Source organism: Pongo pygmaeus, chromosome 19, assembly GCF_028885625.2.
Source record: "Pongo pygmaeus isolate AG05252 chromosome 19, NHGRI_mPonPyg2-v2.0_pri, whole genome shotgun sequence".
Classification (NCBI taxonomy): Eukaryota; Metazoa; Chordata; class Mammalia; order Primates; family Hominidae; genus Pongo; species Pongo pygmaeus.
Genome location: NC_072392.2, coordinates 100,685,994 through 100,713,063, shown reverse-complemented (window position 1 = coordinate 100,713,063; position 27,070 = coordinate 100,685,994). Strand labels below are relative to the sequence as shown.

The following is a 27,070-nucleotide window of genomic DNA, read 5'->3' as shown; positions in this document are numbered from 1 at the left end:
CAGCTTCCACTCTTTATTTCCAAAGAATCGGTGTCACACGTGCAGATCACAAAGCGGGTCTCCCTGTGCTGCTTCCTTCTGTGTTTTCTAGTGTCTCCCCCAGGGGCTCCCCAGGGTCCTCAGGAACTGAGTGTGGGCGAGACACTGCTGGGCCAGAGGGCACGATGCCCACGTGGGCCCCTATTGCCCAGGCCAACAGTTGGCAGTGCAGAGCCCCCCCAGCCCCCAGCAGGAGCCCCCTGGCATGAGCTCTCCCCTCAGGGGTCCTGAGCAGCATCCCTGCCAGGGCTGGTCGGTGGCAGCGGGGGGGTGGACACCTCGCTGAGGTCCTGCAGCAGAGCTTGCAGCTGCTGCAGGCTGGGGTGCACGTTTTCCTCCAGCCACTCCTCCACGGCATCCGGGTAGAAAGCCAGCTGCAGGGCAGCCTCCAGCTCCTGCACGAGGGTGCTCCACTGCGCCAGGAGGCTGCGGGTGAGGGTGCCGTGAACACACAGTCTGCACACTCAGGACTTGCCCTCAGCCCCATGGTCAGTACTGCCCTGTGCCTCAGTTTACCTGTGAAATGGGGCTACTGACCCTACCTCATCGGCATGTCGGGAGGAACAAGTCGGTGACAGCTGCACATCTGAGTCCAGAGGGCCTTTTACAACTAGGGGCTCACCCTCTGCTCTCTAGTTGAGGGACATGTCAGCAACAGCAGCAGTCCTCAGGGAACCCATGGCTGCACGGCCTGTAAGAGCCCAGGGCCTCACCTGAGCACTGCGGGCTGGATGTGCTGAACCATGACCGGGTGGATGAGCTTCCGCCGGCGGTGGTAGGGGCTGAACCAGCCAGTGACATACCTGGGGCAAATCCACATACGGGTGTGCCGCGGGCTACCAAGGCAGCCGTGGGGCGGCTTTGCAGTAATACAGAAAATGTTTAAGAATGGGGTTGACATTTGTAAGTCTTATGTCCCCCAGAAAGTCTTTGTGAAGGATGAGGCTGCCTCCTCCTGTGCCTGGGAGTGGGGGGACTTGTGAACCTGCCTCTCACCTGCATCTGTCCCTACCCCCTCACTCACACCTGCCTCCCACCCACACCTGCCCCATGCCTTCCCGCTTACCCGCACCTGCCCCTCACCTGCACCTGCACGCTCACACCTGCCTGTTCACCCGCACCTGCCCCTCACCCGCACCTGCCCCTCACCCGCACCTGCCCCCTCACCCGTACCTGCCCCCTCACCCGCACCTGCCCCATGCCTGCCCCTCACCCGCACCTGCCCCCTCACCCGCACCTGCCCCATGCCTGCCCCTCACCCGCACCTTCCCCTCACCCGCACGCTCACACCTGCCCGTTCACCCGCACCTGCCTCCCACCCACACCTGCCCCCTCACCCGCACATGCCCCATGCCTGCCCGCTCATCTGCACCTGCCCCTCACCCGCACCTGCCCCTCACCCGCACCTGCCCCCTCACCCGCACCCACCCCATGCCTGCCCGCTCACCCACACCTGCCCCTGACCCACACACTCACCTGTTGCCCTCCAGCAGCGCGTCCACAGAGCTGCGCAGATGGAGGCTGACTTGTGTGACAAGGGCAAGGATGTTGCTGCCAGGGAAAGAGCCGGCCCCCTCCCTGCGGAGAGCCCTGCTGAGAACGGCTGTCTCCACGGGCGGGGGAAGGGGAGGGGAGGAAGGGGACGGGGAGGGCTGCAGGGTGCTTGCCTAACAGCATCCGTTATTTCCAGGCTGGAAATCCCAAGAAGGTTCTCCACTTTCGCTTTAACATCTTCATCAAATCCTCCTGAAATCACAAACGAGCAGGGCGGTTGGAGGGGCCTCTGGAGGAGGGGAGGGGGCTACATTGGGACCTGCAGGCCTAGGTGGGCGGGCGGCATGGAGAGCCACTGGCCAGGCCCAGCCCCGTGTGTGCCGGCCCCAAGGGGACCTGGGGGCAGATGGGCCTGCTGCTTCTCTTTAAACACGTGAAATATGTTCCTTTTTTTAAAAATCAGAAAACAGAAGTAAGATGGTGTTGCCAGCAGCAACACCCGGACAGCAAGTGGCTCTTCCTGCTGGGCGCAGCCCGACCCACACAGGTGTCCAGGGCTCACGCAGAGTTTGCCACTGTGGTTTACACAATCGATGGAATATTCTAGAGCACCCGAAACAAACCCATGAGGCCTGCGGGCACCAGCGTGGACAAATCTGCGACTTGGTGTTCATGGAAATACTTGCTGCAAGAGGCTGACGGCGAGAGGGCAGGAGGGCAGTGCCCCAGTCACAGGGGTGGTGGGTGGGGCTGTGGGCAAGGGACTCTGCAAATACCGTCAATATTAACACAGCTCTTTAGTGTGGGGCACATGGGTGTCTGTTTTTATCGTTTCTGCCCCTTTCTAAGCAGTTGAGAGTCAGCAACTGAGAAGTCAATGTGATCTCATTCTGCGTCCTCTCACTGGCCGCATCCCCGTCCCTGGGCCGCCGTGCCTGCGGGTCCTGCTCTCAGCGCGTCTCGGCCGTTTTTCTTTCTGCATCAGCACCACACAGAGGCTAATTTCCTGTGTGGCCTGCGAGTTTCCACGCACACAGCTCATCTGGCCAAGCCCCCTGCCGACCCCAAGGGGCTCCCCGGTGCCTGCCCCTGCCCATAAGTCCCGCTGCTCCCTCAGGAGACCTGGAAGTGTGAGTGCTGGGTCCAGGGTGCAGGGCCTTCCAGGGCCGAGCACCTGAGCCCCACACCTGCTCGGCCAGGTTTGCAGGACGTGTGTGCAGCAAAGGTGGAGCCGCTCCCCACATCTGACCTGCGTGCATTTCTGCGGATTCACTGTGTCTGAGGGGTGCCTCCCGCGTCACTCTCCAGCCTGCTTTGGGCTTAGGCTTGGAGACCTGGGCACAGGCCCGGCCTGGGTGGACTTCAGGGCAGATGGGTGGCTGAGCTGGGGCGGTGAGACCATCCTCCTACTGTGAGAACCACCACAGTCCAGCAGGGTGGTTGGAGCACTGGGTGCTTGGCCTCCTGCCCTCCGGGTCTTTCGGGGAGGAGCCGGTGGGGCTTGGGGTGGCCAGACCAGACATACCGCGTAGAAGCAACTGCAGGCAGGCGGCCAGGGACGGGACTCCTGCGGGGAGCAGCTCGCACAGCACAGAGTAGTGGTCGTACCTGGGTCCATGAGAGGGGCGCTCAGCTCCGCAGCCCGCCCCCAGCAGCCTGACACAGGCGCCCTGACTTGGGACATCCCTGCTCTTGTTCCAGGGCCTTGGGCTACATCAGCGCTGGGGGCAGCCCGATCCCCTCGACCCATGGGGCCCAGGGTTTCCAAGACAGGTTCTGTGCGGCAGGGCTCTCACATCAACTCCGTTCTAGAAACCGGACAAGTGAAGAGCGTGGGGATTCCTTGCTGCGATGCTCTCCGGAGCCATGAGAACTCTGGGTGGACCTTGGGTGGGTGGCTGGTCATTGTCCCTCCCCCCAGCACCTCTGGCCTCTGAGAAAAGGGCTTCTGCTTCTGGGGGCTGCCCTTGACGCCCCCCTCCTAGGGCCTCTGGGCCCCTCCTGCCCCACCCTCTCCCTCGGCCGCCTCCTGTCTGGCTGGTGGGGGTGGCAGCTTTTCCCCAAGGCCCCATGAGGAGGGCGAGAGATCAGGCCTGGCAGGCACCAGGTCAGGGGCAGCATCTGTCCCAAGCGAGGGCTGGGGGGCCTTGGCCTGGCCTGGGCTTCCCACTGGTGGGTAGGGTGCCTCCACCTGCCCGTGCCTCAGTTTCTTCAGCTGTGAGGTGGGTGACAGACGCTGCCCCAGGTGTGAGCACAGGCGAAGGCTGGGCAATGCCTGACACCACAGCCCCAGGCTCGCCTGAAGGATGTGCCGCTGCTCTGTGGGAGGAGGAGCCTCGCCCCGCTCTACGGATGGTCCTGGGTTATGCAGACAGAGCTGTATCCCAACAGGACAGTGGGAACTATCTAGAAGCTTCTGCAGAGCCGCTGCCAGCTCCAGACATGCATGGTGGCTGTGAGCTGCCCCTCTAGCAGGCTGGCCCACCAGGCTCTGCGGTCCCCACCATGAAATTCTTGACTCCATCTCAATCTGAGCTTTGTGGTGAGGGCACGGGGCCCCTGGGGGGTCCGGCCTCCAGCCGTTCGCCTAGCCCACGTCACCTGCGCCACCTGCCCCCCAATCCTCTAACTTGAGATGAGACCCGAGGTCAGGACTTGGCCGGCGACCAGGGGTTTATCTTAGCTCTGCTTTTCACACGGTGTTGTCAGGGGAGCAGGGGCCTGGGAGCACCAGGGTGATGCCACGGAGGGTGACGCCACGGAGGGTGATGCCACGGAGGCCCAGCTCCTTCATGGGACTAACAAGGCCCATTCTTGCCAGGCAGGACCCACAGTCACGGGATGTTTACAGCTGAGGAAGTGCTTAGATACCTGCAGGGGCCACTCCTACAACAGCGGACAGTCCTGGCATCCCCACACCCACGACAGCATGTACCTTCTAGAGTTAGGCTTCCATAGGCTACACACTGAAATGTCCAGGACAGTTTTCTTTAAATCATAGAGTAATACATTCCTTTTTTTTTTTTTTTTTTTGAGACAGAGTTTTGCTCTGTCGCCCAGGCTGGAGTGCAGCGGCGTGATCTCGGCTCACTGCAACCTCTGCCTCCTGGGTTCAAGTGATTCTCCTGCCTCAGCCTCCCAAGTAGCTAGGATCATAGGCATGTGCCACCACGCCAGGCTAATTTTTGTATCTTTAGTAGAGATGGGGTTTCACCATGTTGGCCAGGCTGGTCACGAACTCCGGACCTCAGGTGATCCACCCGTCTCGGCCTCCCAGAGTGCTGGGATTACAGGCATGAGCCACCGCACTCAGCCCACAGAGTACTAAATTCTGTCATACTATTGGTCCACCCACAGGTAGCACAGCTTAGTGTTTATGTATACAAGACCCTGACGTGAGAAAAACGGAAAACAGAGCTGGGCACACCTGTGCTGGCCTTCCAAGGGCCCCACCTCTGTCACTGGGCACCTTTTGGTGGGATCCTCCCTCACTGCACTCGGCCTTGAATTCTTTCCTGTGAGAGACCCAAGAACCTTCTCATGGGGTCCGAATTAAGACGGCATTTCTAGCACAGAGTGAAATCCTGAAAGAACCGAAACCCCTCCTCGTGCCACAAGCAAGACACACACACACAGCCTCAGGTGCGGCGCACACGGGCAGCATGGGGGCTGGGGGCCACGTGTTCATGACCCTGAACATGGGAGCAGCGTCCCTCAGCAGCCGCTCTGGCGTGCAGGGCCCAACCCCACGTGGCTGTTTCTGCAGCTCCTCTCGGAGGCCCGGGCTGTTCCCCTTTGACCGACCTGGCAAGGCCCTTGGCGGACGCTGGACAGGCCGACGTGGTGGCCACCAGAGCTGCCCTGGACCCTCTAAGGACAGACTGGCCAGGGCTTACCTCTGCCAGCCAGTCAGGATGATGCCCTGCAGTGAGTCCGTGGGCCCGCTGCCCGCCACCTGCAGCCACTGCACGTGGTTCCTGAGGTGGTGCTCAACAGGGGGCACGGCCTGGCTGGGCCCCGTGGCACCCTTGAAGGCACTGGCTGCCCACAGCCGCGGAAAGCCGCACCGCCGGTACTTCTGCATGAGGAGGACTGGGTGAGAAAGCAAAGAGGTGAGTGGCTCCCGGGAAGGCGGCCAACACAGCCCCGGACATGCCTCCCGGGGTTATACCCAGAGCCAACATGGGAGCCGCCTGAGACGGCCACGCCCGGGTCCCAGTGTAGGAGACTCCAGAGTGTATGTGGCCGGCCCGGGTCCCAGTCGGGGAGACTCGAGTGTATGTGGCCGGCCCAGGTCCCAGTCGGGGAGACTCGAGTGTATGTGGCTGGCCCGGGTCCCAGTTGGGGAGACTCCAGAGTGTATGTGGCCGGCCCGGGTCCCAGTCGGGGAGACTCCAGAGCGTACGTGGCCCCTGGTTCACCTGCTCACTAGGAAAACACAGGTGGAATGGGGAGGTGAGGCACTGGTGCAGGGCAGCTGCCCCGAGGCACCATGGGCTGGGGTCTGCTGGGGCTGTGCCCTGGCCTCTACCCGTGCAGGCTCCAGGCTGGGCAGTTCAGGCTGCAGAGTCACAGGACCAGGGATGGCCTTCCCAGGCACATGGCCACGACAACACACCCCCCACAACTTGGCACTGACCCTTGCCGTGCACATCCAGGTCAGCCGCGTAGTCCCAGAGCACCGGCTCCACCAGCTGCGGCACCCCGGACGCTGTAGACAGAGCAGACAGAGCGGACGTGAGGTTGGTGAGACACCTGGACCACACCCTCAGCCCCTCGGACCCACTTGTTCTCGTTTTGCTTGAAAGTGTGAGCATAGATACCTTTTTAAGACAGACTTGGCACCGTGCTGGGTTTTGACAATGAATGCCACAACCACACACAGCACCTTTCTAAGCCAGCGCCCACTGGAGCGACGATGCTCCCACTGCCGCTCTACCAGGCCATGAGCCACAGGCACAGCTGGAGTACGCGGCTGCATGGAGGTCACTCTAAGTCATCTATGTGGCCATGCATGGGTGGGAGCTGCCAGGCCGGCACGGCCCTAGGACATCCTGGCTCCCAGGTCTGCTATGGAGCTCACTGAGCCTCAGGGCTCTGTGTGGAACCGGGCCAGGTGTCTGAGTACCACCTCTTGCCCCAGAAAGGCGCTCAGCAGCTCATCCCAAAGGCTCAGGCAGAGTGAGCAGGGCCCAGGGGCTGGAGGAGCAGCCAGCGGGAACCTCGGCCCCCAGTCCCAGCAGGGATGGCCTTGGAGGAGGCTGCTGCAAGTGCTGGACACTCCCAAGCCTTCTGGGCCACTGGACAGGCCCGTGCTCTCCTGCCCAAACCTCCACGGCTTCCAGGGAAACGACTCAGGCCCGGTGTCAAGGGGATGCAGGAGGTGGTTGTGGCGGGTCTGTGCAGGGCTAGGGTTCACCCTGGGGCCCACTTCCTACAGCACCTTCTTTCTTTGAAGCCGCAGGTCTTGGGCAGGTCAGTGGCCCACCCCCTCCCCCAGCTCTGTTGGCCGACCTGCGAGCTGGTCCTCAGGCAGGTCTCGGAGCATGTCGTCCCACACCAGGGGTGTCACGCTGGGGCGCCGGGCCTTCACGTGGCTGGCCACCGCCCGCATGTGTGACAGGCACAGCTTCCCTGTGCTGTTCTGCTCTTGCTGCAGCCACCGGCGTGAGGCCTCCCCCTCTCCGAGGTAATAGAGCTGCAAGGAAGGAGCGGGACGGGGTTGCCTTGGCAGCCGTGCACACCGGCGGGAGGGTCCGGGGTTCATGCCGTGCCCTGGCGGAGAGGCGCTGCTGCCTGTGGGGAGGAGGCCGGGGAGGGGCTTGGAGACTTTCCTTACCACCCCCAGCGTGTCCCTGTCTTCCTCACTGAGCCCTGAACTTCTACTCGAGGTTTCCTGTGAATGTTTACAGCAGCTCTTCTCATGTCCGCCAAAGCAGAGACCACAGGTGTCCATCCCTCATGATGGACCAGCACGGGGCAGCGTCCCCCACCATGAACACGGCTTGGCCTCAGCAGACAGCCAAGCTCTGGTGGCCGACAGCCCGGAGGAGCACAGGTCATACACTGTGTGACTCGGTGCCCGTGGAAGGCCCAGACGGGCAAATCCACCAGGACAGGAAGCAGACCGTGGTCGCCGGGGGCTGGTGGCGGGTGCGGGGCTTGCCCTGGGGTGATCGCCCACACCATGAATGTCTGGAAGAGGTGCTGACGTTTATACTTATTTATTTATTTATTTTGGAGACAGGGTCTTGCTCTGTTGCCCAGGCTGGAGTGCAGTGGCACAATCTTAATCTCGGCTCACTGCAACCTCCACCTCCTGGGTTCAAGTGATTCTCCTGCCTCAGTCTCCTGAGTAGCTGGGATTACAGGCGCCCGCCACCACACCTGGCTAATTTTGTATTTTTAGTAGAGATGGGGTTTTACCATGTTGGCCAGGCTGATCTTGAACTCCTGACCTCAGGTGATCCACCTGCCTCAGCCTCCCAAAGTGCTGGGATCACAGGTGTGAGCCACCGTGCCCGGCCTATTTATTTATTTACTTATTTATTTAGAGCCGGAGTCTTGCTCTGTTGCCCAGGCTGGTGTGCTGTGGCGTGATCTCAGCTCACTGCAACCTCCACCTCCTGGGTTCAAGCGATTCTCGTGCCTCAGCCTTCTGAGTAGCTGGGATTACAGGCGCCCGCCATCACGCCTGGCTGATTTTTTTATTTCTAGTAGAGACGGGGTTTTGCCACATTGGCCAAACTAGTCTCAAACACCTGACCTCAGGTGATCCACCCACTTTGGTCTCCCAAAGTGCTGGGATTACAGGCGTGAGCCACCAAACCCAGCCTATATTTTAAAATGGTTAGAATGGTAAAGCTTATGTGTATTTTACACACTCAGGTTTCCTTCAAAAAAAGGAAACTTGTGGGACTAAAATGTTCAGCTTGGGTTCCCTGTGAGCCACAGCCCTGCAGAACCTCCCAGCCCCGTGGGCACCAACCCCGCCCCTTTCAGTTCTGCATCCTGCCCAGGCCCTGACTGAGTTGGAGTCCAGTGAGTGGCGGGAGGGGCAAGGGTGGGGGCTCACTGGGCTGGAGGGGGCACGTCTCCAGCACCCCCTGGGGACCACCTTTTCCAGTGGGTGCTTCAGGGTCCAAATGCAGAACTTCCTTCCTCTCAGCAACGAAAGGGTGTCCCTCGAGTTACACCCTGACTCGTGCTGACTGCTGGTCCTGGGGCGTGAACCTGCCCATCACCCACAGGCTTCCACCAGCCCAGCTGCCTGGGGTGGTCTCATCTGACACGAGGGTGCCTCCTGCGGGCTCTGCAGGCTGTACCATGCCAGGCCGCCCATCCACCCGGAGAGCCTCCCTCGGGCTCTGCAGGCTGTCCCATGCCAGGCTGCCCATCCACCTGGAGAAGATGTTGGACGGGGCTCCCTGAGGGGAACAAGCCTGTCTCTAGGCCTCAGTGCCTGGAAGGTTTTCCTATTTAAAAGGACAAGCCATGATAGGGGAGAGTGTCCTGCACAGAGCTGGGGTGACAGCACCCACCTCATCACATCCGACGTGCAGCCACTGGGCGCCTGGGTGCAGCTCCAGGACCTGGTCGATCATGGCGCCCACCAGCGCCAGGGACTCCGCCTCGTGGGGGTTCAGGGTGCAGGGGAAGGGGCCCACCTCCCGCAGGTGGGCGAAGGCTGCGTGCTTCAGCACAAACTGCGGAGAGACAGAGAAGTTCGCGTTGGGGGTGGAGGAGCTGGACTGATCTTCTGCCCACCTGGGGCTTCTGTTTCAAATCTACGGATAATACAAAAAAATTAGGCCAGGCACAGAGTCTCAGTCCTGTAATCCCAGCACCTTGGGGGGCTGAGGTGGGTAGAATGTTTGAACTCAGGAATTTGAGACCAGCCTGGACAACATGGTGAAACCCCATGGAGTCTTGCTTTGTTGCCCAGGCTGGAGTGCAGTGGCGCAATCTCGGCTCACTGCAACCTCTGCCTCCCGGGTTCAAGTGATCCTCCTGCCTCAGCCTTCCCAGTAGCTGGGATTATAGGCATGTGCCACCACGCCTGGCTAATTTTTGTATTTTTAGTAGAGATGGCGTTTCGCTATGTTGGCCAGGCTGGTCTTGAACTCCTGACCACAAGTGATTCGCCTTCCTTGGCCTCCCAAAGTGCTGGGATTACAGGCGTGAACCACCGCGCCCAGACTAAATATATATATATATATATATATATTTTTTTTTTGAGATGGAGTCTTGGTCTGTCGCCCAGGCTAGAGTGCAGTGGTGTGATCTCGGCTCACTGCAAGCTCCGCCTCCTGGGTTCACACCATTCTCCTGCCTCAGCCTCCCCAGTAGCTGGGAATACAGGCGCCCGCCACCACACCTGGCTAATTTTTGTATTTTGTTTTAGTAGAGACGGGGTTTCACCATGTTAGCCAGGATGGTCTCGATCTCCTGACCTTGTGATCCGCCCACCTTGGCCTCCCAAAGTGCTGGGATTACAGGCGTGAGCCACTGCACCCAGCCATAAATTTTTTAAAAACAAAATCGGTTTAAGAAAAAAAAAGTGGCCAGGTATGGTGGCACCTGCCTGTGGTCCAGCTACTTGGGAGGCTGAAGCGGGAAGATCACTGGAGCCTAGGAAGTTGAGGCTGTAGTGAGCCATGATCACACCACTTCACTCCAGCCTGGGCAACAGAGTGAGACCCTGTCTCTGAAAAGAAAAAACAGAAAAATGCTTATCTATGAAAGACCACTCTAACTTTGTGTAAGAACAGAGACTCTGTGGCCTCGGCCTAGACTTGCTCGCTGCCCCCTTCCCCCTCACTGTGGAAACCACAGCTTTGCTGCCAAAGGGGCAGACTTAACTTGAGGCTGGGTTAAAAACCCACCCCTTGTGGGGGCGCTGTCAGTAGAAGCAGCAACTGGAGAAGAGGCCCTGTCTTCCGCTTGCCAGAGGGTGCAGTCCCCGCTGGGGAGAGCCAAGACTGGCTGCAGATTTAATGGGTGACCCTGGAAACAGAAAGCCAGATGGTGCTGCACACTCTCCTCAGGCCTGGCTGACAGGGGCCATACACACGTGCAGGGACCTGTGAGGGCCGGGTGGGAACTGCGCGAACCTAGGGATGCACCCCCCCACCGCCCACACACAGCCCCGTGGCAAGGGGAGGAGGCCTGTGGGCTCGAGGTGTGGGAGCACAACCTCTGCCCAAACCCTTGGCTGACCACCAGCTATGAAGACAGAGGGATGACCCTAGGAAGCCAGGCTAAAACATAAAAATAAGAACCAAAAAATCTCAGCACAGACATCAGTGAGTGCACACAGCTGGGGGCAGGTCCTGCAGGTTAAATGCAGGCCATTTGCTAGAAAACAACAAAAAGACCACCGCCAGCCACTGGGGAAAAGAGTAAACATTCAGCTTTGCTATAATGTATTCACTGAAATGTTCAGTTCTCAACCAAAAATTTTGAGATGTGCAAATAAACTGGAAAGTAGAATCCAGTTCACAGACTCTGACTCTCAGGGCCCACATGCAGAATTTATCAAATATTTCAAGAAAACTACTATGAATATATTCTAAAAATGAAAGAAGGCCGGGTGTGGTGGCGAATCCCTATAGTCCCATCACTTTGGGAGGCCGAGGCGGGCAGATCACTTCAGGTCAGGAGTTTGACGAGATCAGTCTGGCCAACATGGCAAAACCCCGTCTCTACTAAGAAGACAAAAATTAGCTGGGTGTGGTGGCGGGCGCTGTAATCCCAGCTACTCGGGAGGCTGAGGCTACTCGGAATGTGGAGTTTGTAGTGAGCCGAGATCACGCCGCTGCACTCCAGCCTGGGTGACAGAGCGAAACTCTGTCTCAAAAAAAAAAAAAAAATTAGCACTTAGGGAGGCAGAGGCAGGAAGATCACTTGAGCCTAGAAGTTTAAGATCAGTCCAGCAACATAGTGAGACCCCACTCTTCACAAAAAGGAAAATGAACCAAAAAAATTAACTCAAAATGGGGCCAGATGCAATGGCTCACGCCTGTAATCCCAGCACTCCGAGAGGCTGAGGCGGGAGAACTGTTTGAGGCCAGGGGTTCGAGACCAGTCTGGGCAACATAGTGGGACCTGGTATCTGCAAATAATAAAAAAACTGGCCGGGTGTGGTGGTGCGCACCTGTGGTCCCTGCTACCCAGGAGGCTGAGGTGGGAGGATTGCTTGAGCCCAGAAGCTCAGGACTGCAGTGAGCTGTGATTCTACCACACGCTCCAGCCTGGGTGACAGAGTGAGACTGTGACTCAAGACAAATAACTTGGATGTTCAAGGGTTCTGGAGAAAGAATAAAAATACCAAACTAAAAATGGATCATAGATCTAAATGAAAAATGCACACAAGTTAAACTTTATAAGAAAATACAAGAAAAATCTTTGTGATCTGGTGATTACACAGAGTTTTTAGCAATGACACCAGAAGCATGTAAGCTCCACGCTGGGAGAGAATACCTGCAAATTACATACCATCAGAGGACTTGCATCTAGAAAATACAAAGAACCTTAAAAACTCAAGTTGAAAAAAAAAAGGGCAAAACACCTGAGCAGTTATTTCTAGTATACCAAGAGGGTATAGTAGGCCGGGCGCCATGGCTCACAGCTGTAATCCCAGTACTTTGAGAGGCTGACGCAGGCGGATCGCCTGAGGCCAGAAGTTTGAGACTAGCTTGGCCAACATCTTGAAACTTCATCTCTAATAAAAAGACAAAAAGTTAGCCGGGCTGGTGCACCTGTAATCTCAGGTACTCAGGAGGCTGAAGTAGGAGAATCACTTGAACTCGGGAGGCAGAGATTGTAGTGAGCCAAGATTGCACCACTACACTCCAGCCTGGGAAACAGAGTGAGACCGTGTCTCAAAAACAAACACACAAAAAAGGTATACTAATAGTAAATGTACACATGGAGGGTCTTCCTCAGTAAGAAACCAACCCTTCGACATGCTGATTTTGGATGTCTGGTCTAAGAAACCAACCCTTCGAACATGCTGATTTTGGATGTCTGGTCTCCAGAATTGAGAGAACATTTCTGTTGTCTTAAGCCACCTCGTTTGTGGCGATCACTTCTGCCCTGACAGCAGTGTCCTTTGAGGAGATGGCGAGTGTGAGTGGTCAGGGCTGTGCTGTGACTTGCTGCTGTGGGGAGAGGGGCACGGAGGGGCAGAGTGGCCCTGGGAGACCCGTTAGGAGAGTTTCATGGTGAATCTGTAGTGGTTTAGACAGGGGTGGTGCCTGCATGACAGAGGAAGAGGAGGAGGAGCAGCAGCAGGACCAACATGGGTCACGGCACGGGCGGGTGGTGGTGCTGACTGTGGCTGGTCTGCTTCTGGTTTGCACACCAGAGGCTGGAGGAGGGCCCTCAATGGAAGCGACCAGCAGGCAGCTGGGGATGAGGGTCTGTAACCCAGGAGGTCTGGAGTTGCTGAGGTGCAGAAAGAAGAGGAAGAGGAAGACGAAGAGGAGGACGAAGAGAAAGCAGGAGCAGAAATGGCACCATCTAGAGAGTGGGAGGTGGGGACAGGGACTGAGAGGAGCCTTGGGGACCGCCAGCTACAGAGAGGCAAATGCAAATGGCTACCGAGGAGGCGTAGTCAGAGGCAGAGGGAAGCCGGAAAGTGTGGGGCTCAGGAGAGCGGCTGGGGATGCCAGAAGCTACCGAGGAGTCCAGCAGGAAAGGACTAAAACCATCCCTGGACTTAGTGACCTGGAGGACCCTGGTGGCCTTGGGAGAGACATTCTGTGGAGAGATGGCAGGAGGCTAAGAGCGCAGGCCAGGTCCCAGAGCAGAGTGCGATGGAGAGAATCAACTAGAAAGGCCGGAGGACCAAGCTGTGGGAAGGAACTCCGGTGGCACGCCCAGAACACCGGCATGTGTAAGTGAAAACAACCTTCTTTCCCGCGGTGTGTGGAAGCCAGAATGGTGTATCTGTTAGAGAAATAAATGGAACCCAAGAGCCATTAAATCAGTGTGGTGGTTAACGCTGCTTCACTTCCTGTTTGATGCAGACAGGAAAAAGAATATGTGTATATATATATTTTTTAAGACGGAGTCTTGCTCTGTCGCCCAGGCTGGAGTACAGTGGTGCGATCTTGGCTCGCTGCAACCTCTGCCTCCTGCATTCAAGCGATTCTCCTGCCCCAGCCTCCCGAGCAGGCTGGGACTACAGGTGCCCGCCACCATGCCTGGCTAATTTTTGTATTTTTAGTAGAGACGGGGTTTCGCCATGTTGGCCAGGCTGGTCTTGAACTCCTGATCTCAGGTGATCCACCAGCCTCGGCCTCCCAAAGTGCTGGGATTACTACTGGTGTGAGCCACTGCACTTGGCCTGAAAAGCACCTTTTCTTTCCTTAATACTGTGTTTTACCTCACATAATATTATTCTGATGAATACAAATTAAAAAGGAAACTGCCTCCCAGCCTCCAGGACCCCTTTTCTGGCTCTTTCCTTCCATTCCTCAGGCAGACGGGCAGCCCCAACCTGCAGCTCTGGCCGAGTCAGGCAGGGACTTCCTAGACCAAAGGCCTTTCCATGTTGTGCTGAGCTGCGCTGCCTGCACCCCAACCACGGGCCCACTGCACCTACCCCTGGGCACAAGCCTGGCCCAGCCTGCAGCCCCTGGACCCCACACCTGGCACCAGGTAACTTCCATTTCTGCCACTCACCTCCATGTGTCCAAATGTCTGCACCAAGGGAATCACCTCCAGCTCATTGAGTCCAGCCAGATGCAGGATCTCTTTGATTTCAGAGGGGCTGGAGAGACAAAATTCATGCAGAGAGAGGGTCACGTGGGCAGCACGTGACGTCCACACACCCCCCCCAGCCCTTCCTCATCAGGCCCTCGGGGGCTCTCCGGGAAACAGTGAGGCCCTAAACTCCACAAAGCTTGACAGATATCCTGATTTCTGGAAAGGTACCTGCTCCAAAATTTGGGAAGATGATGTTCTAGCACGTCCTCAAGTAATGGTTCGCTTTTCAACCCGCGACAAGAGAATGAAGTCATCACATGTTATAAGAAACTACCCAAGGCCAGGCGCAGTGGCTCACTGTAATCTCAGCACTTTGGGAGGCCAAGGCCGGCAGATCACTTGAGGTCAGGAGTTCGAGACCAGCCTGGCCAACATGATGAAACTCCGTATCTACTGAAAATACAAAAATTAGCCAGGCCTGGTGGTATGTACCTGTAATCCCAGCTACTCGGGAGGCTGAGGCAGGAGAATCACTTGAACCCGGGAGGCAGAGTTCGCGGTGAGCCAAGATCACACCACTGCACTCCAGCCTGGGAGACAGAACAACACTCTGTCTTTAAAAAAAAAAAAAAAAAAAGCTACAGAAGGAGCCACACTCCATCCAGAGCCGGGTCAGCAGCTGCCCGAGGGCAGGTCCACCACAGGGCCCTCGACCTGAAACAATCCCTGGGGCGCACGTCCTCTGCAGAAGGGCCACATCCTGGGAAGGGCTGACTGCCCCGGGTGGACCTCTTTGTTTTTCACAAGCTTTACATGAGCTGTCATTTATGAATTTATCTAAAAAAAAGCTATTTCTAGTTTTTGTATGTGTTTGAACCATTTTAGGCTAATCCGTTCTATAGATTTATGAGTTACATAAAGTCTTTAAACGTTCCTGTTTCAAGTTTCAAAGGAACCCTGGTACTTTACTTTTTCACATCAAAAGACAAAATGTCTTCACTGTAGGAAGAAAACTAGAAGACTATAAAGAAAATGCAAACCCCTGATCATGTCATCGCACTGGATCATCTCATCGCACCTGATTATCTCATCGCAGGCCAACACCCTGGCTCACCGTTCCTCACTTCTGGTCTAACCACGTGTGGGCTGCATGGGGTGCGGGCATTTTGGAGTTTTGACACATGGAACCGAAGTCCTCCCAGAACAGATGTTATGTTATGTTCACCAGCAGGTAGTTTTCCTCTTTCTCATTCTCATCAACACATAGTCTTTACAATTTTTTATTTAATTTATTTTATTTATTATTATTTTGAGACAGAGTCTTGCTCTGTCACCCAGGCTGGAGTGCAGTGGTGCGATCTCGGCTCACTGCAACCTCTGCCTCCTGAGTTCATGCAATTCTCCTTCCTCAGCCTCCTGAGTAGCTGGGATTACAGGTGCGCACCACCACACCCAGCTAATTTCTTTTTTTTTTGAGACGGAGTCTAGCTCTGTCGCCCAGGCTGGAGCGCAGTGGCGCAATCTTGGCTCACTGCAAGCTCTGCCTCCTGGGTTCCCACCATTCTCCTGCCTCAGCCTCCTGAGTAGCTGGGACTACAGGCGCCCACCACTATGCCCAGCTAATTTTTTATATTTTTAGTAGAGACGGGGTTTCACCTGTGTTAGCCAGGATGATCTCGATCTCCTGACCTCATGATCCACCTGTGTCGGCCTCCCAAAGTGCGGGGATTACAGGCGTTAAGCCAACGCACCTGGCCACGCCCAGCTAATTTTTGTATTTTTTTTTGGTAGAGACAGGATTTCGCCATGTTGGTCAGGCTGGTCTCGAACTCCTGACTTCATGATCCACCTGCTTCAGCCTCCCAAAGTGCTGGGATTACAGGCGTCAGCCACCGCGCCCGGCCCGAGTCTTATAATTTTTTAAAAAGCCTTACCAGTTCGGTAGCCAGGATGGTGTTGCATTGTTGATTTAGTTTCTTTGATTTGAGTACTATGAGGGTTTAACATTTTCTTTCTTTCTTTCCTTTTTTTTTTCTTTTTTTTTGAGACAGGCTCTGGCTCCGTTGCCCAGGCTGGAGTGCAGTGGCGCCATCTCAGCTCACTGCAGCCTCTGGCTCCTGGGTGTTAATCCAAACTGCACCATATTGTAAGCCCCCTGCCATTTTCCAGGCCCAGGTTGAAGTGAAACATTCCACGGGGTTTGGGCTGTGAGGAACATCCCAACCACCTGACCACACGGCACAGGAACATCCTGAACATACCTTGCTGGGCAAAGGCCCAACTGAAGGAACGTCCTGATCGTATTCTGCTGGGAACAAGGACCCAACTGCCTCATCATGGGAACGTCTCTCAACATCTTCCCAGGCAGAAGCCCTACTGCCCAAACCCCTCCCGTCCAGGCCTGTAAGTACCCCAGCCTGTAAGCGGCAGTGGGCTCTGGTATTAAGCTGGTCCCCCACCTCTGTAGGTTTCTGCACTATATACCTCTGTTGCTGTAGAGCCGCCCTCTCTCTCTCTGTCTTTCTTTAACCCTCGCCTTCCCTTTAAAAAACCTAACACCAGGCTCAAGCCATCCTCCTATCTCAGCCTCCCGAGTAGCTTGGATTACAGCCCCACGCAATTATCCATGGCTATTTTTTGTATTTTATGTAGAGATGGGGTTTCACCATGTTGCCCAGGCTGGTCTCGAACTCCTGAGCTCAAGTGATCCGCCCACCTCGGCCTCCCAAAGTGCTGGGATTACAGGCGTGAGCCACTGCACCTGGCCTCATTTTTGTATTTCACATAGAGATGGGGTTTTACCATGTTACCCAGGCTGGTCTCAAACTCCTGAGCTCCAGTGATCTGCCCACCTTGGCCTCCCAAATTGCTGGGATTACAGGCGCGAGCCACTGCTCCTGGCCTTCACATTTTCTTATATGCTTATTGGCCTTTTTTGTTCCTTCCTTTGGGATTGGCCAGTTAATGTCCATTGCGCATTTATCTTTGGGGCCGTTATTGATTTTCACAGAGACCTATGATTTTAACACTGAGCAGGGGCCTCCCATCTCCACCACACCTGATTTTATTGATTTTTATTCTCTCCCCTTTAATTCTTCTCTTCTCTAACTCAAGGCTCGACTGTGGCCTGAAGAGCAGCCCCTCCCTGCGCGGAGGCCTCCTCCAGCCTCCTCCAGCCTTCTCTAGCCCAGCCTTCTCCAGCCTCCTCCAGCCTTCTCTAGCTCAGCCTTCTCCAGCCTCCTCTAGCCCAGCCTTCTCCAGCCTTCTCTAGCCCAGCCTTCTCTGGCCTTCTCTAACCTTATCTAGCCTTCTCTAACCTTCTCTAGCCCAGCCTTCTCCAGCCTTCTCCAGCTCAGCCTCCTCCAGCCTTCTCTAGCCCAGCCTCCTCCAGCCTTCTCTAGCCCAGCCTTCTCCAGCCTTCTCTGGCCTCCTCCAGCCTCCTCCAGCCTCCTCCGACCTTCTCTAGCTCAGCCTTCTCTGGCCTTCTCTAGCCTTCTCTAACCTTCTCTAGCCCAGCCTTCTCCAGCCTTCTCTAGCCTTCTCCAGCCTTCTCTAGCCCAGCCTTCTCTGGCCTCCTCCAGCCTCTTCCGGCCTCCTCCGACCTTCCCTGGCCTCCTCCGTCCTTCTCTAGCCCAGCCTTCTCTGGCCTTCTCTAACCTTCTCTAGCCCAGCCTTCTCCAGCCTTCTCTAGCCTTCTCCAGCCTTCTCCAGCCTTCTCTAACCTTCTCTAGCCCAGCCTTCTCCAGCCTTCTCTAGCCTTCTCCAGCCTTCTCTAACCTTCTCTAGCCCAGCCTTCTCCAGCCTTCTCTAGCCTTCTCCAGCCTTCTCTAACCTTCTCTAGCCCAGCCTTCTCCAGCCTTCTCTAGCCTTCCCTAGCCCAGCCTTCTCCAAGCCTTCCCATCAACAGAAGAAACGCCTGCAGGACAGAGACAGGAACTGCAGCTCTTTCCTGTAGGGGGCGCTGCTGATGCTTACTTTCCCTTTAAATGTTTCAAAATTCTGTCCAGCGAATGTTTGAAATGAAACTTTGTTTTCATTTTATAATTATTTTTTACAATTAAAGAGATGAATTTAAAAAGACAAAAAAGGAACGTACCCACCACTGTTCAGTTCCTGACTGTTCCACCCGCACCTCCAGGTTGCTGCTCCTCCTGCCCTGCCGAACCCCCCCTTCCCTGCTTTCACGCCGCGCCCCTGTCCCTGCCACGGGCAGTGTTACCTGTAGGCGTACTTGGCCCTCAGCAGCCTCAGAGGGCCCTCGTAGGGAAACATGTCTTCATACTCAATGAGGAGGCCGTTTGCACCTAGTGCACGGAACAGAGGAAAAATCTGGGGGGTAAACAGGGAGAGGTTAGGAAGAAGTGGCCGCTGGAGCACGATGTGGCAAGTCCACAGCAGGGAGACGCCTTCCCTTTCAGCCTGTGGAGACTGTGGGAGTTGCTATTCCTCTTTCTCCTGGGAACCTTAAGTCCAGAATGTGTACTTTACGTTATGCCAAATGAAACCCCCCGTTCCAGTGACTATTTTGCACAGAAGGGGAGATATGCTATGAAACAGGGCTGCTATTCAATGCGCTGGTAGCTCAGCTTGGGAGGGACGGGTCCAGCCAGCAGGGAGCCACTGAGAAGCAGCTCTTCACGCACGGGGGCCCAGCAAGGCAGCCAGGCTGAGGGGCACCGGCAAGGCACGGGGGACAGGGCAGCCAGGCTGAAGGAGAATGGCAAGGCATGGGGGATGGGGCCGGAGGAGCCGGGGCGGGGGGAGCAGGGCTCTGAAGGGTTGGTGTCAGCACCTGGGGGAGGTGGGAGAGGGGTGCAGAACCCATTCCTTCCTGGTCTGTACTCATGGGGTCCCTTCCCCCTCATTCTCCTCCCCGCTTCCTTCTCTTTCTCTTTTTTTTTTTTGAGACAGTCTCGCTCTCTCGCCCAGGCTGGAGTGCAGTGGCGTGATCTTGGCTCGTTGCAACCTCTGCCTCCCGGGTTCAAGCAATTCTCCTGCCTCAGCCTCCCGAGTAGCTGGGATTACAGGCGCCTGCCCCGATGCCCAGCTAATTTTCATATTTTTAGTACAGACGGGGTTTCACCATGTTGGCCAGGCTGGTCTCGAACTCCTGACCTCAGGTAATCTGCCCCTCGGCCTTCCAAAATGCTGGGATTACAGGTGTGAGCCGCTGTGCCCGGCCTCTTTTTTTTTAACAGACGGGGTCTCACTCTGTCGCCCAGGCTGGAGCGTGCTGGCATGATCATGGCTCGCTGCAGCACCCAACTCCTGGGCTCAAGTGATCCTTCAGCCTCAGCCTTCCAAGGAGCTGGGACTACAGGCACATGCTAGGCCTCCTGGATGACACATGTGCAGGAGAACCAAGGAGCCCCAGCTGACAGTCGGGATGAACTGCCGGACGTGGAAGGCCACGCAGACCATCAGATGTTTCTAGATGTTACGGGGCTGTGACCACCTGAGGGCACCTCGGTCAGAAAAGCAGAACCATGCAGCCAACCCACAGAAACACAAGGGGTGATGAATGGGGACCTTAAGTTTGGGGAGATCTGTCACGCAGCAACAGATGACGGAAACAGGGACTCCAGCTGTGTGTAAGTTGGATCTTCTTTGCCTATATTCAATTGTTGGAACGCCTTTCTTTTTTTTTTGAGATGGAGTTTTGCTCTTGTCCCCCAGGATGGAGTGCAGTGGTGTGATCTCAGCTCACCGCAACCTCTGCCTCCCAGGTTCAAGCAATTCTCCTGCCTCAGTCTCCCGAGTAGCTGGGATTACAGGCACCTGCCACCACGCCTGGCTAATTTTTGTATTTTTAGTAGAGACAGGGTTTCACCATGTTGGTCAGGCTGGTCTCGAACTCCTGACCTCAGGTGATCTGCCCTCCTCGGTCTCCCAAAGTGCTGGGATTATAGGCGTGAGCCACGGCGCCCGGCCCAAGTCAAAATGCCTCTTCATCAGCTGTATGTAAGTTCAGTCTTCTTTGCCATATTCAATTGTCAGAACGCCTTTTCATCTCTCCATGTTTGCTTTTTTCTTTTCTGTCATCTGTTTCCAAATACTGCACTTTCCATGGTGTCTACTCACTTTTACACTTCTTATAGTTTAGTTTTCATTAAAAACATTGTTTTTTCCTTATAATTCATTTCTGAGCTCCACAGGGAATTTTTTACAACTTCCTTTTGTCTAATTACCACATTTCTGGGCTTGTCTTTTTTTTTTTTTTTTTAGACTGAGTCTTGCTCTGTCGCCCAGGCTGGAGTGCAGTGGCGCGATCCTAGCTCACCGCAACCTCCACCACCCAGGTTCAGGCAATTCTCGTGCTTCAGCTTCCCAAGTAGCTGGGATTACAGGTGCCTGCCACCACGCCTGGCTAATTTTTGTATTTTTAGTAGAGACGGGGTTTCACCATGTTGGCCAGGCTGGTCTTGAATTCTTGACCTCAAGTGATCCGCTTGCCTCGGCCTCCCAAAGTGCTGGGATTACAGTTGTGAGCCACTGAGCCTGGCCTGGGCTTTTCTATTTCTGATTTATGCTGCTCTTTCACAGCTTCTGTCATCTTCTGAGTATCTTTTATCTTGTTATGAAATATTACGGAACAGTGTTTCCTGCTGGGTGGGCCTGTGTGTCTGGAGCACCTTCACTGCTGCAATGCTATTCAGATCATCTTTTTTTTTTTTTTTTTTTTTTGAGACAGAGTCTCACTCTTGTCACCCAGGCTGGAGCGCAGTGGCACAATCTCGGCTCACTGCAACCTCCACCTCCCAGGTTCAAGTGATTCTCCTGCCTCAGCCTCTCGAGGAGCAGGATTACAGGCGCATGCCACCACACAGGGCTAATTTTTGGTATTTTTAGTAGAGACAAGGTTTCACTGTGTTAGCCAGGATGGTCTTGATCTCCTGACCTTGTGATCTACCTTCCTTGGCCTCCCAAAGTGCTGGGATTACAGGCGTGAGCCGCCATGCCTGGCCTTCTTTTTTCTTACCTATCTTTGTATGATGTTAAACAACACTCTTTTCTGCTTTTTTTTTTTCTTTTTTTGAGATGGTATCTTGCTCTGTCACCTTGGCTGGAGTGCAGTGGCGCAATCTTGGCTCACTGTAACCTCTGCCTCCTGAGTTCAAGCAATTCTCCTGCTTCAGACTCCCAAGTAGCTGGGACTACAGGCATGTGTCACCATGCCTCGCTATTTTTGTATTCTTAGTAGAGACGGGGTTTCTCCATGTTGCCCAGGTTGGTCACAAGCTCCTGACCTCAGGTGATCTGTCCGTCTTGGCCTCCCAAAGTGCCTGGATTACAGACATGAGCCTCCATGGCCAGTCTGTTGCTCATTTTTAAGAACAGGCTCTTGTGTTTGCAATGGTGACAGGCCAGCCTCAAGGCCCCCTCCTCTACTGCTGCCATGCGGTATTAGAAACTGCAGGCTCTGTGTAGCTGCTTCTGCAGTGTTTTTTGACCTCCGCCTCTTCTGGACGCCTTTCCCCAGGACCTTTCCCTTCGCTGTTCCTGCCCAGTTCAATGTGGCGTCTTTCCGTTTTGTCCTTAGTTGGGGGGCGCTGTTCCTCTGGAAGGAAGTTTTGTTACGTATTTCTGAGAGCTTTGCAGCCTTGGGCCTCCCCTGCACCCTCCTAGATGTTTCATTAGGTATTTCTGACAGCCTTGCAGCCTCGGCCTCCCCTGCACCCTCCTTTAAGTCTCTTTGCACTCAATCTCAGATGGGAGCCATTAAAACTCTGCCCTGCTTCTCGTTATGGGAGACCTTTACTTACTTTTGAGGCTATTTTCTGGGTCCTCTGGTCATAGCACTGTTGGAGTTTCCCTCTTTCCTCTGTTACCTCCTGCTTGGCCGCTAACCCCATACAGGTGTTAGTCTGTCTGTGGTTTGGTCCCACCCACTTGTAGTTTGGGATCCATGGGGAAACCCTGATACCTAATTTTGTTGAAGAGTGTCTTAGTTTTCTAGGGCTGCTGTAATAAATGACCATAAACTGGGTGGCTTGGCCGGGCACGGTGGCTCACACCTGTAATCCTAGCACTTTGGGAGGCTAAGGCGGGTGGATCACAAGGTCAGCAGTTCGAGACTAGCCTGGCCAACGTGGTGAAACCCCATCTCTACCAAAAATACAAAAATTAGCCAGGCATGGTGGCAGGCACCTGTAATCCCAGCTACTCCAGAGGCTGAGGCAGGAGAATTGCTTGAACCTGGGAGGTGGAGGTTGCAGTAAGCTGAGACTGCGCCATTGTACTCCAGCCTGGATGACAGAGCGAGACTCCGTCTCAAAAAACAAACAAACAAACAACTGGGTGGCTTGACACAACAGAAATTTATTCTTTCACAGTTCTGGAGGCCCTAAGTCCAAAATCCAGGTGTCAGCAGATCCAGCTCTCCCTGAAGGCTGCAGAGGAGGACCCTTCCTTGCTTCTCTCTAGCTTCTGGTGATCGTCAGCTGTCCTCGGCATCCCAGGGTTCGTGGTGCGTCATGACCATCTTGGCTGCCGGCACCGCGGGGCATTCTCCTGGGTCTTCACACTGCCTTCCCTCCGTGTGTCTCAGGCTCTAAATTTCCCTCTCCTCATAAGGATGCCAATCACTGGATTAGGGTTCACCGTATTCTAGTACAACTTCATCTTATTTTGATTACATCTGCAAAGATCCTATTTCCAAATAAGGTCTCATTCACAGGTCCCAGGGGTTAAGACTTGAACATATCTTTTTGGAAAGACACACTTCAACCCACAAGAAAGACGCTGTGAGTTTCTTTTGTTCTCTGTCTTTTTTTTTTCCCTTTTGTCATCCTGGTTGTTCTGTTGTGAGAAGCTATGGGGGAAATTCAAAATCAATGCTGCTGCCACCATTTTGCTCCACCAAGAACCTTGTGGTTGTGTTCTAGGTACCCATTTCCACAGAACACTGCTCAAAACTTTAAAGAATGAAGCCAAGGCAAAAAGTAATGCTCTAGAGGTAAAAGGGAGTCCTTACCTCTGAGAGGTACGAGACCTTTGGTGGAGCTCCTTTAAGGTCTAAATGAACTAATCTCATCTTAAATGGCGTGGAACCTGACATTTCAATATTTCCTGTGAACTCCTATGGCGAAGTCTCCTTGGGGACTTCTTCCTAGTGGAGAAAATCAAGAGTTATCAACAGGGGCAGAAGCTTCTCCCTTTGCCTTTCCCCTTATACTTTCAGTTTCAGTTCTGATACTGGCCAGTTTTGATAGATTAACTTGGAGGAAACTCATTTTGCTAACATGAAAATGAACCAGAAGTCTACCTCCATGTTAAGATATTGAGACCTCTGCTATGTGTGATTTGCTGCTAAAACAAAACAGCACTGGTTTGTTTATAAGATGGTTATGATCTATAATAACACAAATAACTGCCAAACAACCTTGTTTTAAAGACCTTGTTAAACTAGATGTACTATGCTAGTGAAAACAGTCGGGCAGAAGCCTCTAAACATTTTCTTATCAGGCCGCACAATATGATGCTTCTGTAGGAAATTTATCCTAATTTTAGGTAATATTAAAACTAATTTGTATTTCTAGAGCTCAGATCAGCTTGATTATAAAGAGGAAGAAACTGCAAAACTGACTCCAGGTTGGAGAAAACTGTCTAGGATTTAAGGTAAGCTGCTAATTTTTAAAAAGCCCCCAAATGCATCAGAGCTGACCATAGTATTATATTGAATAAAGGCGGCATCCAAGGGATAACGAAGCAGCTGGGGAAGGGTAAAATTTATGTATTTTTAATTTATTTTTCCTATCTACTATGAAAGCACAAAGGATTGGGTGAGAAAAGGAAAGGAAAGCTTTGCATGTGAGACGGACTCAGCTCAGTAATCCAACCCCTGGTTCCGTGCAGGGGTTCGGAGGCTCCCGACCCTAAGGGCTCTGTAACACAGCAGGGCAGGCCGGTGGTGCACACGCACACCAAGCACTTTCTGTTTGTACATACGACCAGTCACAATTTTCACCCACAGGCTCGGTGCAAGCCTCCCCCAGCAGCCCCGCACCGCCGCTGCGGGACAGCCACGCTGGGAGGCGCCGCTCGGGAGCCCGGCCGTCCCTCTCCAGGTACTAGCGAGGGGGAAACGCTTCCAGCCAGCAGCCGCCCAGCCGAGCGCGCAGAGCCAGAGCCGCACCCGCACCTCACCTGCGCCGCCGCGGTCCCGCGAGGTCCGGGGGCGCAGCCAGGCCCGGCCGCCCCGCCCTCGCGGCCACCGCCTCCGCTCTGAGCCCCGCCCCGCTCGGCCGCCGATTGCTCGGGCCTGGCCGCCAGCCCAGGGGCCGATGGCCGAGCGCGTCGCTCCCGCGTCCCTGCGCCGCGCCTGCCTCGCGCTCCCTGTTACCGCGTTGGTCCCCGGGCCTGGCGCCCGCGTCCGGCCCGGCTCCGCGGCGGCCTGGTCCGATGGCTCCTCAGCGGAGGGCAGCAACCAAGGCGCCCGAGGGCAACGGAGCGGCCGAGCGCCGGAACCGGAGCAGGTAGCTGTGAGGAGGGGAAGGGCGCGCGCTGCGGCGGCAGACAGGGCCGTGGAATGGGCGGGACCGGGGCTGATGGGGCGGGGCCTGGCCCGACGGGGGCGGGGCCTGGCCCGACGGGGGGGTGGGGTGGGGCAGGTGGGGCGTGGTCTGCCGCGGGGGGCGGGGTCTACCGCAGCCCATGCTGGGAGCAGGGCAGGTGCGGGCAGGAGCCGCGGTGGCCGACGGCAGAGGCCCACCGATCCCAGAGGGGCATGAGAAAGAGAAGGAGGCTTTGCTCCCAGCCTGATGAGCTGCTGCTGCTGCTCCGGGAACCTGCCGTTTGGCTGTCGCTGTCCCGTGGAATAACCCACCCAGCAGCCTGGAAAGTCCGCCCGAGCCGGGAGCGTGCCTCCGCCTTCACTTTTAAACCACGAAACCTGCTTTCCCCGTAGAATTCTAGAGGATCGGGTGCCATGGAGGAATGGCTTAGTTTTAGGATTTTAAAATGTTACAGGTGATCATTGGTTTGCAGGTATTAGTGAAGCAACCTCTAACGTGCAGAATGCAGCTTCTCGCTTGCTTGATATTAATATTTTGCTCTTTTGGGGAGTGCCCAATTCCCCTCTATTGACGATTTGCACATTGAAGTCGTCAGTTTAGAAATATCAGGAGGACACCTCAGGTTTGGATAGACTGCAATAACTCTTAAACCTCATAGTTTGTTCTTGAGATTTTGATCCCTTTTTCATCTCAGCTGCTTTTGGAGTCTACTAGATAGGATCTTAAATGCCTCATGCTAGTTCACAGCTATAATTTTTTTTTTTTTTTTTTTGAGACAGAGTCTCGTTCTGTTGCCCAGGCTGGAGTGCAGTGGCACAATCTCGGCTCACTGCAACCTCCACCTCCTGGGTTCAAGAGATTCTCTTGCCTCAGCCTCCCAAGTAGCTGGGATTACAGGGGCCCGCCACCATTCCCGGCTAATTTTTGTATTTTTAGTAGAGATGGGGTTTCACCATGTTGGCCAGGCTGATCTCGAACTCCAGACCTCAAGCAATCCACCTGCCTCGGCCTCCCAAAGTGGTGGGATTACAGGCGTGAGCCACTGCACCTGGCCACAGCTATAATTTTTTAAAAGCCAGTCAAATTTAGCAGTGGGGGGTTGTATACCAACGTTGGTGACACTAAGGTTAATAAGTTCTGGGGATCCACTACCATCAGACTAGCATGCAGCTTTAATTTTATAAATGAATGACCTAGTAATGATTTATAAGTATTCTACTTTCTCCCAAAAACCAAATCTCTCCAAAAGAATATTTCAAGTATAAACATACACGTATCTATTTCCTTCAATAGTAATATGAGAAGTTATTTAATTAATACATTTAAAAAATTTCCAGTGACCTTGTACATTTTCTGAATTACCGAGTAACAGTTTTTGTCAGCACTGAATGGTTAATATAGAAATATAGACTTTTGAGGCTGAGCGTGGTGGTTCTTGCCTGTAATTGCAGCACCTTGGGAGGCTGAGGCGGTTAGATTACTTGAGGTCAGGAGTTTGAGACCAGCCTGAGCAACAGGGTGAAACCCCGTCTCTGTTACTAAAAATACAAAAAAATAGCTGGGGGTGGTGGTGCACGCCTGTAATCCTAGCTACTTAGGAGGCTGGGGCAGGAGAATTGCTTGAGCCCGGGAGGCAGAGGTTGCAGTGAGCTGAGATCGTGCCATTGCACTCCAGCCTAGGCAACAAGGTGAAACTGTCTCAAAAAATAAATAAAAATAAAAAATAAAAGAAATATTGTCCTAATATGCCTTAAATGAGCCTCTATTCGAGTTTTGGAAATACATGTGTCCAAAGCCCCTCTCTTATCAGGACAGGCCCAATACCTACTCCTTGGAACAGACGAGAAGCTTATTTTACAGGATGGGAGTGAGTGCGGCCCTGATGGAATAACCTGAGCTGTAGGGGGCTCACCTCCGCCCCACCCTGGAAACAACTTTCCTCCAGTGGCCCCCGTCCTTAGTGTTCACCCCTGCGTGGAGGCCCCCATCACTACCAGCCTGTCCTAGAGCAGCTGCACCACAGGGCACACCATCCTGTCCCATTTTGCTAAGCAAACCCTTTTAAACATCCTTATTTTGTTGTGAAACATCTCACATTAAAGTGGTGTGTGTTTGTTTATTTATTTATTTATTGAGATGGAGTTTTGCTCTCGTTGCCCAGGCTGGAGTGCAATGGCACAATCTCAGGTCACTGCAACCTCCGCCTCCTGGGTTCAAGTGATTCTCCTGCCTCAGCCTCTCGAGTAGCGGGGACTACAGGCATGTGCCACCACACCCAGTTAATTTTTTTTTTTTTTTTTTTTTTTTGT

At 54.6% G+C, this 27,070-nt stretch overlaps 2 protein-coding genes across 17 annotated transcripts in view; one reads left to right on the top strand and one right to left on the bottom strand.

The window, feature by feature from the left end:
* On the bottom strand, positions 1 to 24,532 carry HEXD (hexosaminidase D). Of its 10 annotated transcripts, none has more exons than XM_063656370.1 (13): positions 24,394 to 24,532; positions 23,222 to 23,356; positions 18,467 to 18,576; positions 14,224 to 14,311; positions 9,075 to 9,239; positions 7,048 to 7,231; positions 6,173 to 6,244; positions 5,430 to 5,625; positions 3,059 to 3,141; positions 1,707 to 1,785; positions 1,516 to 1,617; positions 753 to 898; positions 1 to 465 (listed from the first exon to the last, which is right to left on the bottom strand). In XM_063656370.1, exons 2-13 carry the CDS (start codon positions 23,303 to 23,305, stop codon positions 47 to 49), a joined length of 1,728 nt encoding a protein of 575 aa, XP_063512440.1. In that variant the 5' UTR covers positions 23,306 to 23,356; positions 24,394 to 24,532; the 3' UTR covers positions 1 to 46. The 10 variants fall into 10 exon arrangements, with proteins under 10 accessions (XP_063512440.1, XP_054312234.1, XP_063512438.1 ...); XM_054456259.2 differs by having other exon boundaries at positions 753 to 842; XM_063656375.1 differs by lacking the exon at positions 1 to 465 and adding an exon at positions 584 to 730 and having other exon boundaries at positions 843 to 898.
* The window catches only part of OGFOD3 (2-oxoglutarate and iron dependent oxygenase domain containing 3), a 28,283-nt gene continuing 25,741 nt past the window's right edge, over positions 24,529 to 27,070 (top strand). For 6 of the 7 annotated variants that reach the window (XM_054456265.2, XM_054456263.2, XM_054456262.2 and 3 more), the window contains exon 1: positions 24,589 to 24,722. In XM_054456265.2, coding sequence (XP_054312240.1) covers positions 24,649 to 24,722 — 74 coding nt within the window. In that variant the 5' untranslated portion in view covers positions 24,589 to 24,648. Of the gene's footprint in view, positions 24,723 to 27,070 lie in introns of all 7 variants that reach the window. The other variant, XM_063656376.1, reaches the window with a different exon arrangement.

What these genes read in the sequence shown, in the direction of transcription:
- HEXD (XM_063656368.1), bottom strand. Translation starts at nt 23,305, where the DNA reads ATGTCAGGTTCCACGCCATTTAAGATGAGATTAGTTCATTTAGACCTT. An exon ending in TGCACGTCGGATGTGATGAG is followed by an intron (nt 7,232 to 9,074) that starts GTGGGTGCTGTC and finishes CCTTCCTTGCAG; the next exon opens with CTCTATTACCTCGGAGAGGG. An exon ending in CCTGCAGTTGCTTCTACGCG is followed by an intron (nt 1,786 to 3,058) that starts GTATGTCTGGTC and finishes TTGTGATTTCAG; the next exon opens with GAGGATTTGATGAAGATGTT.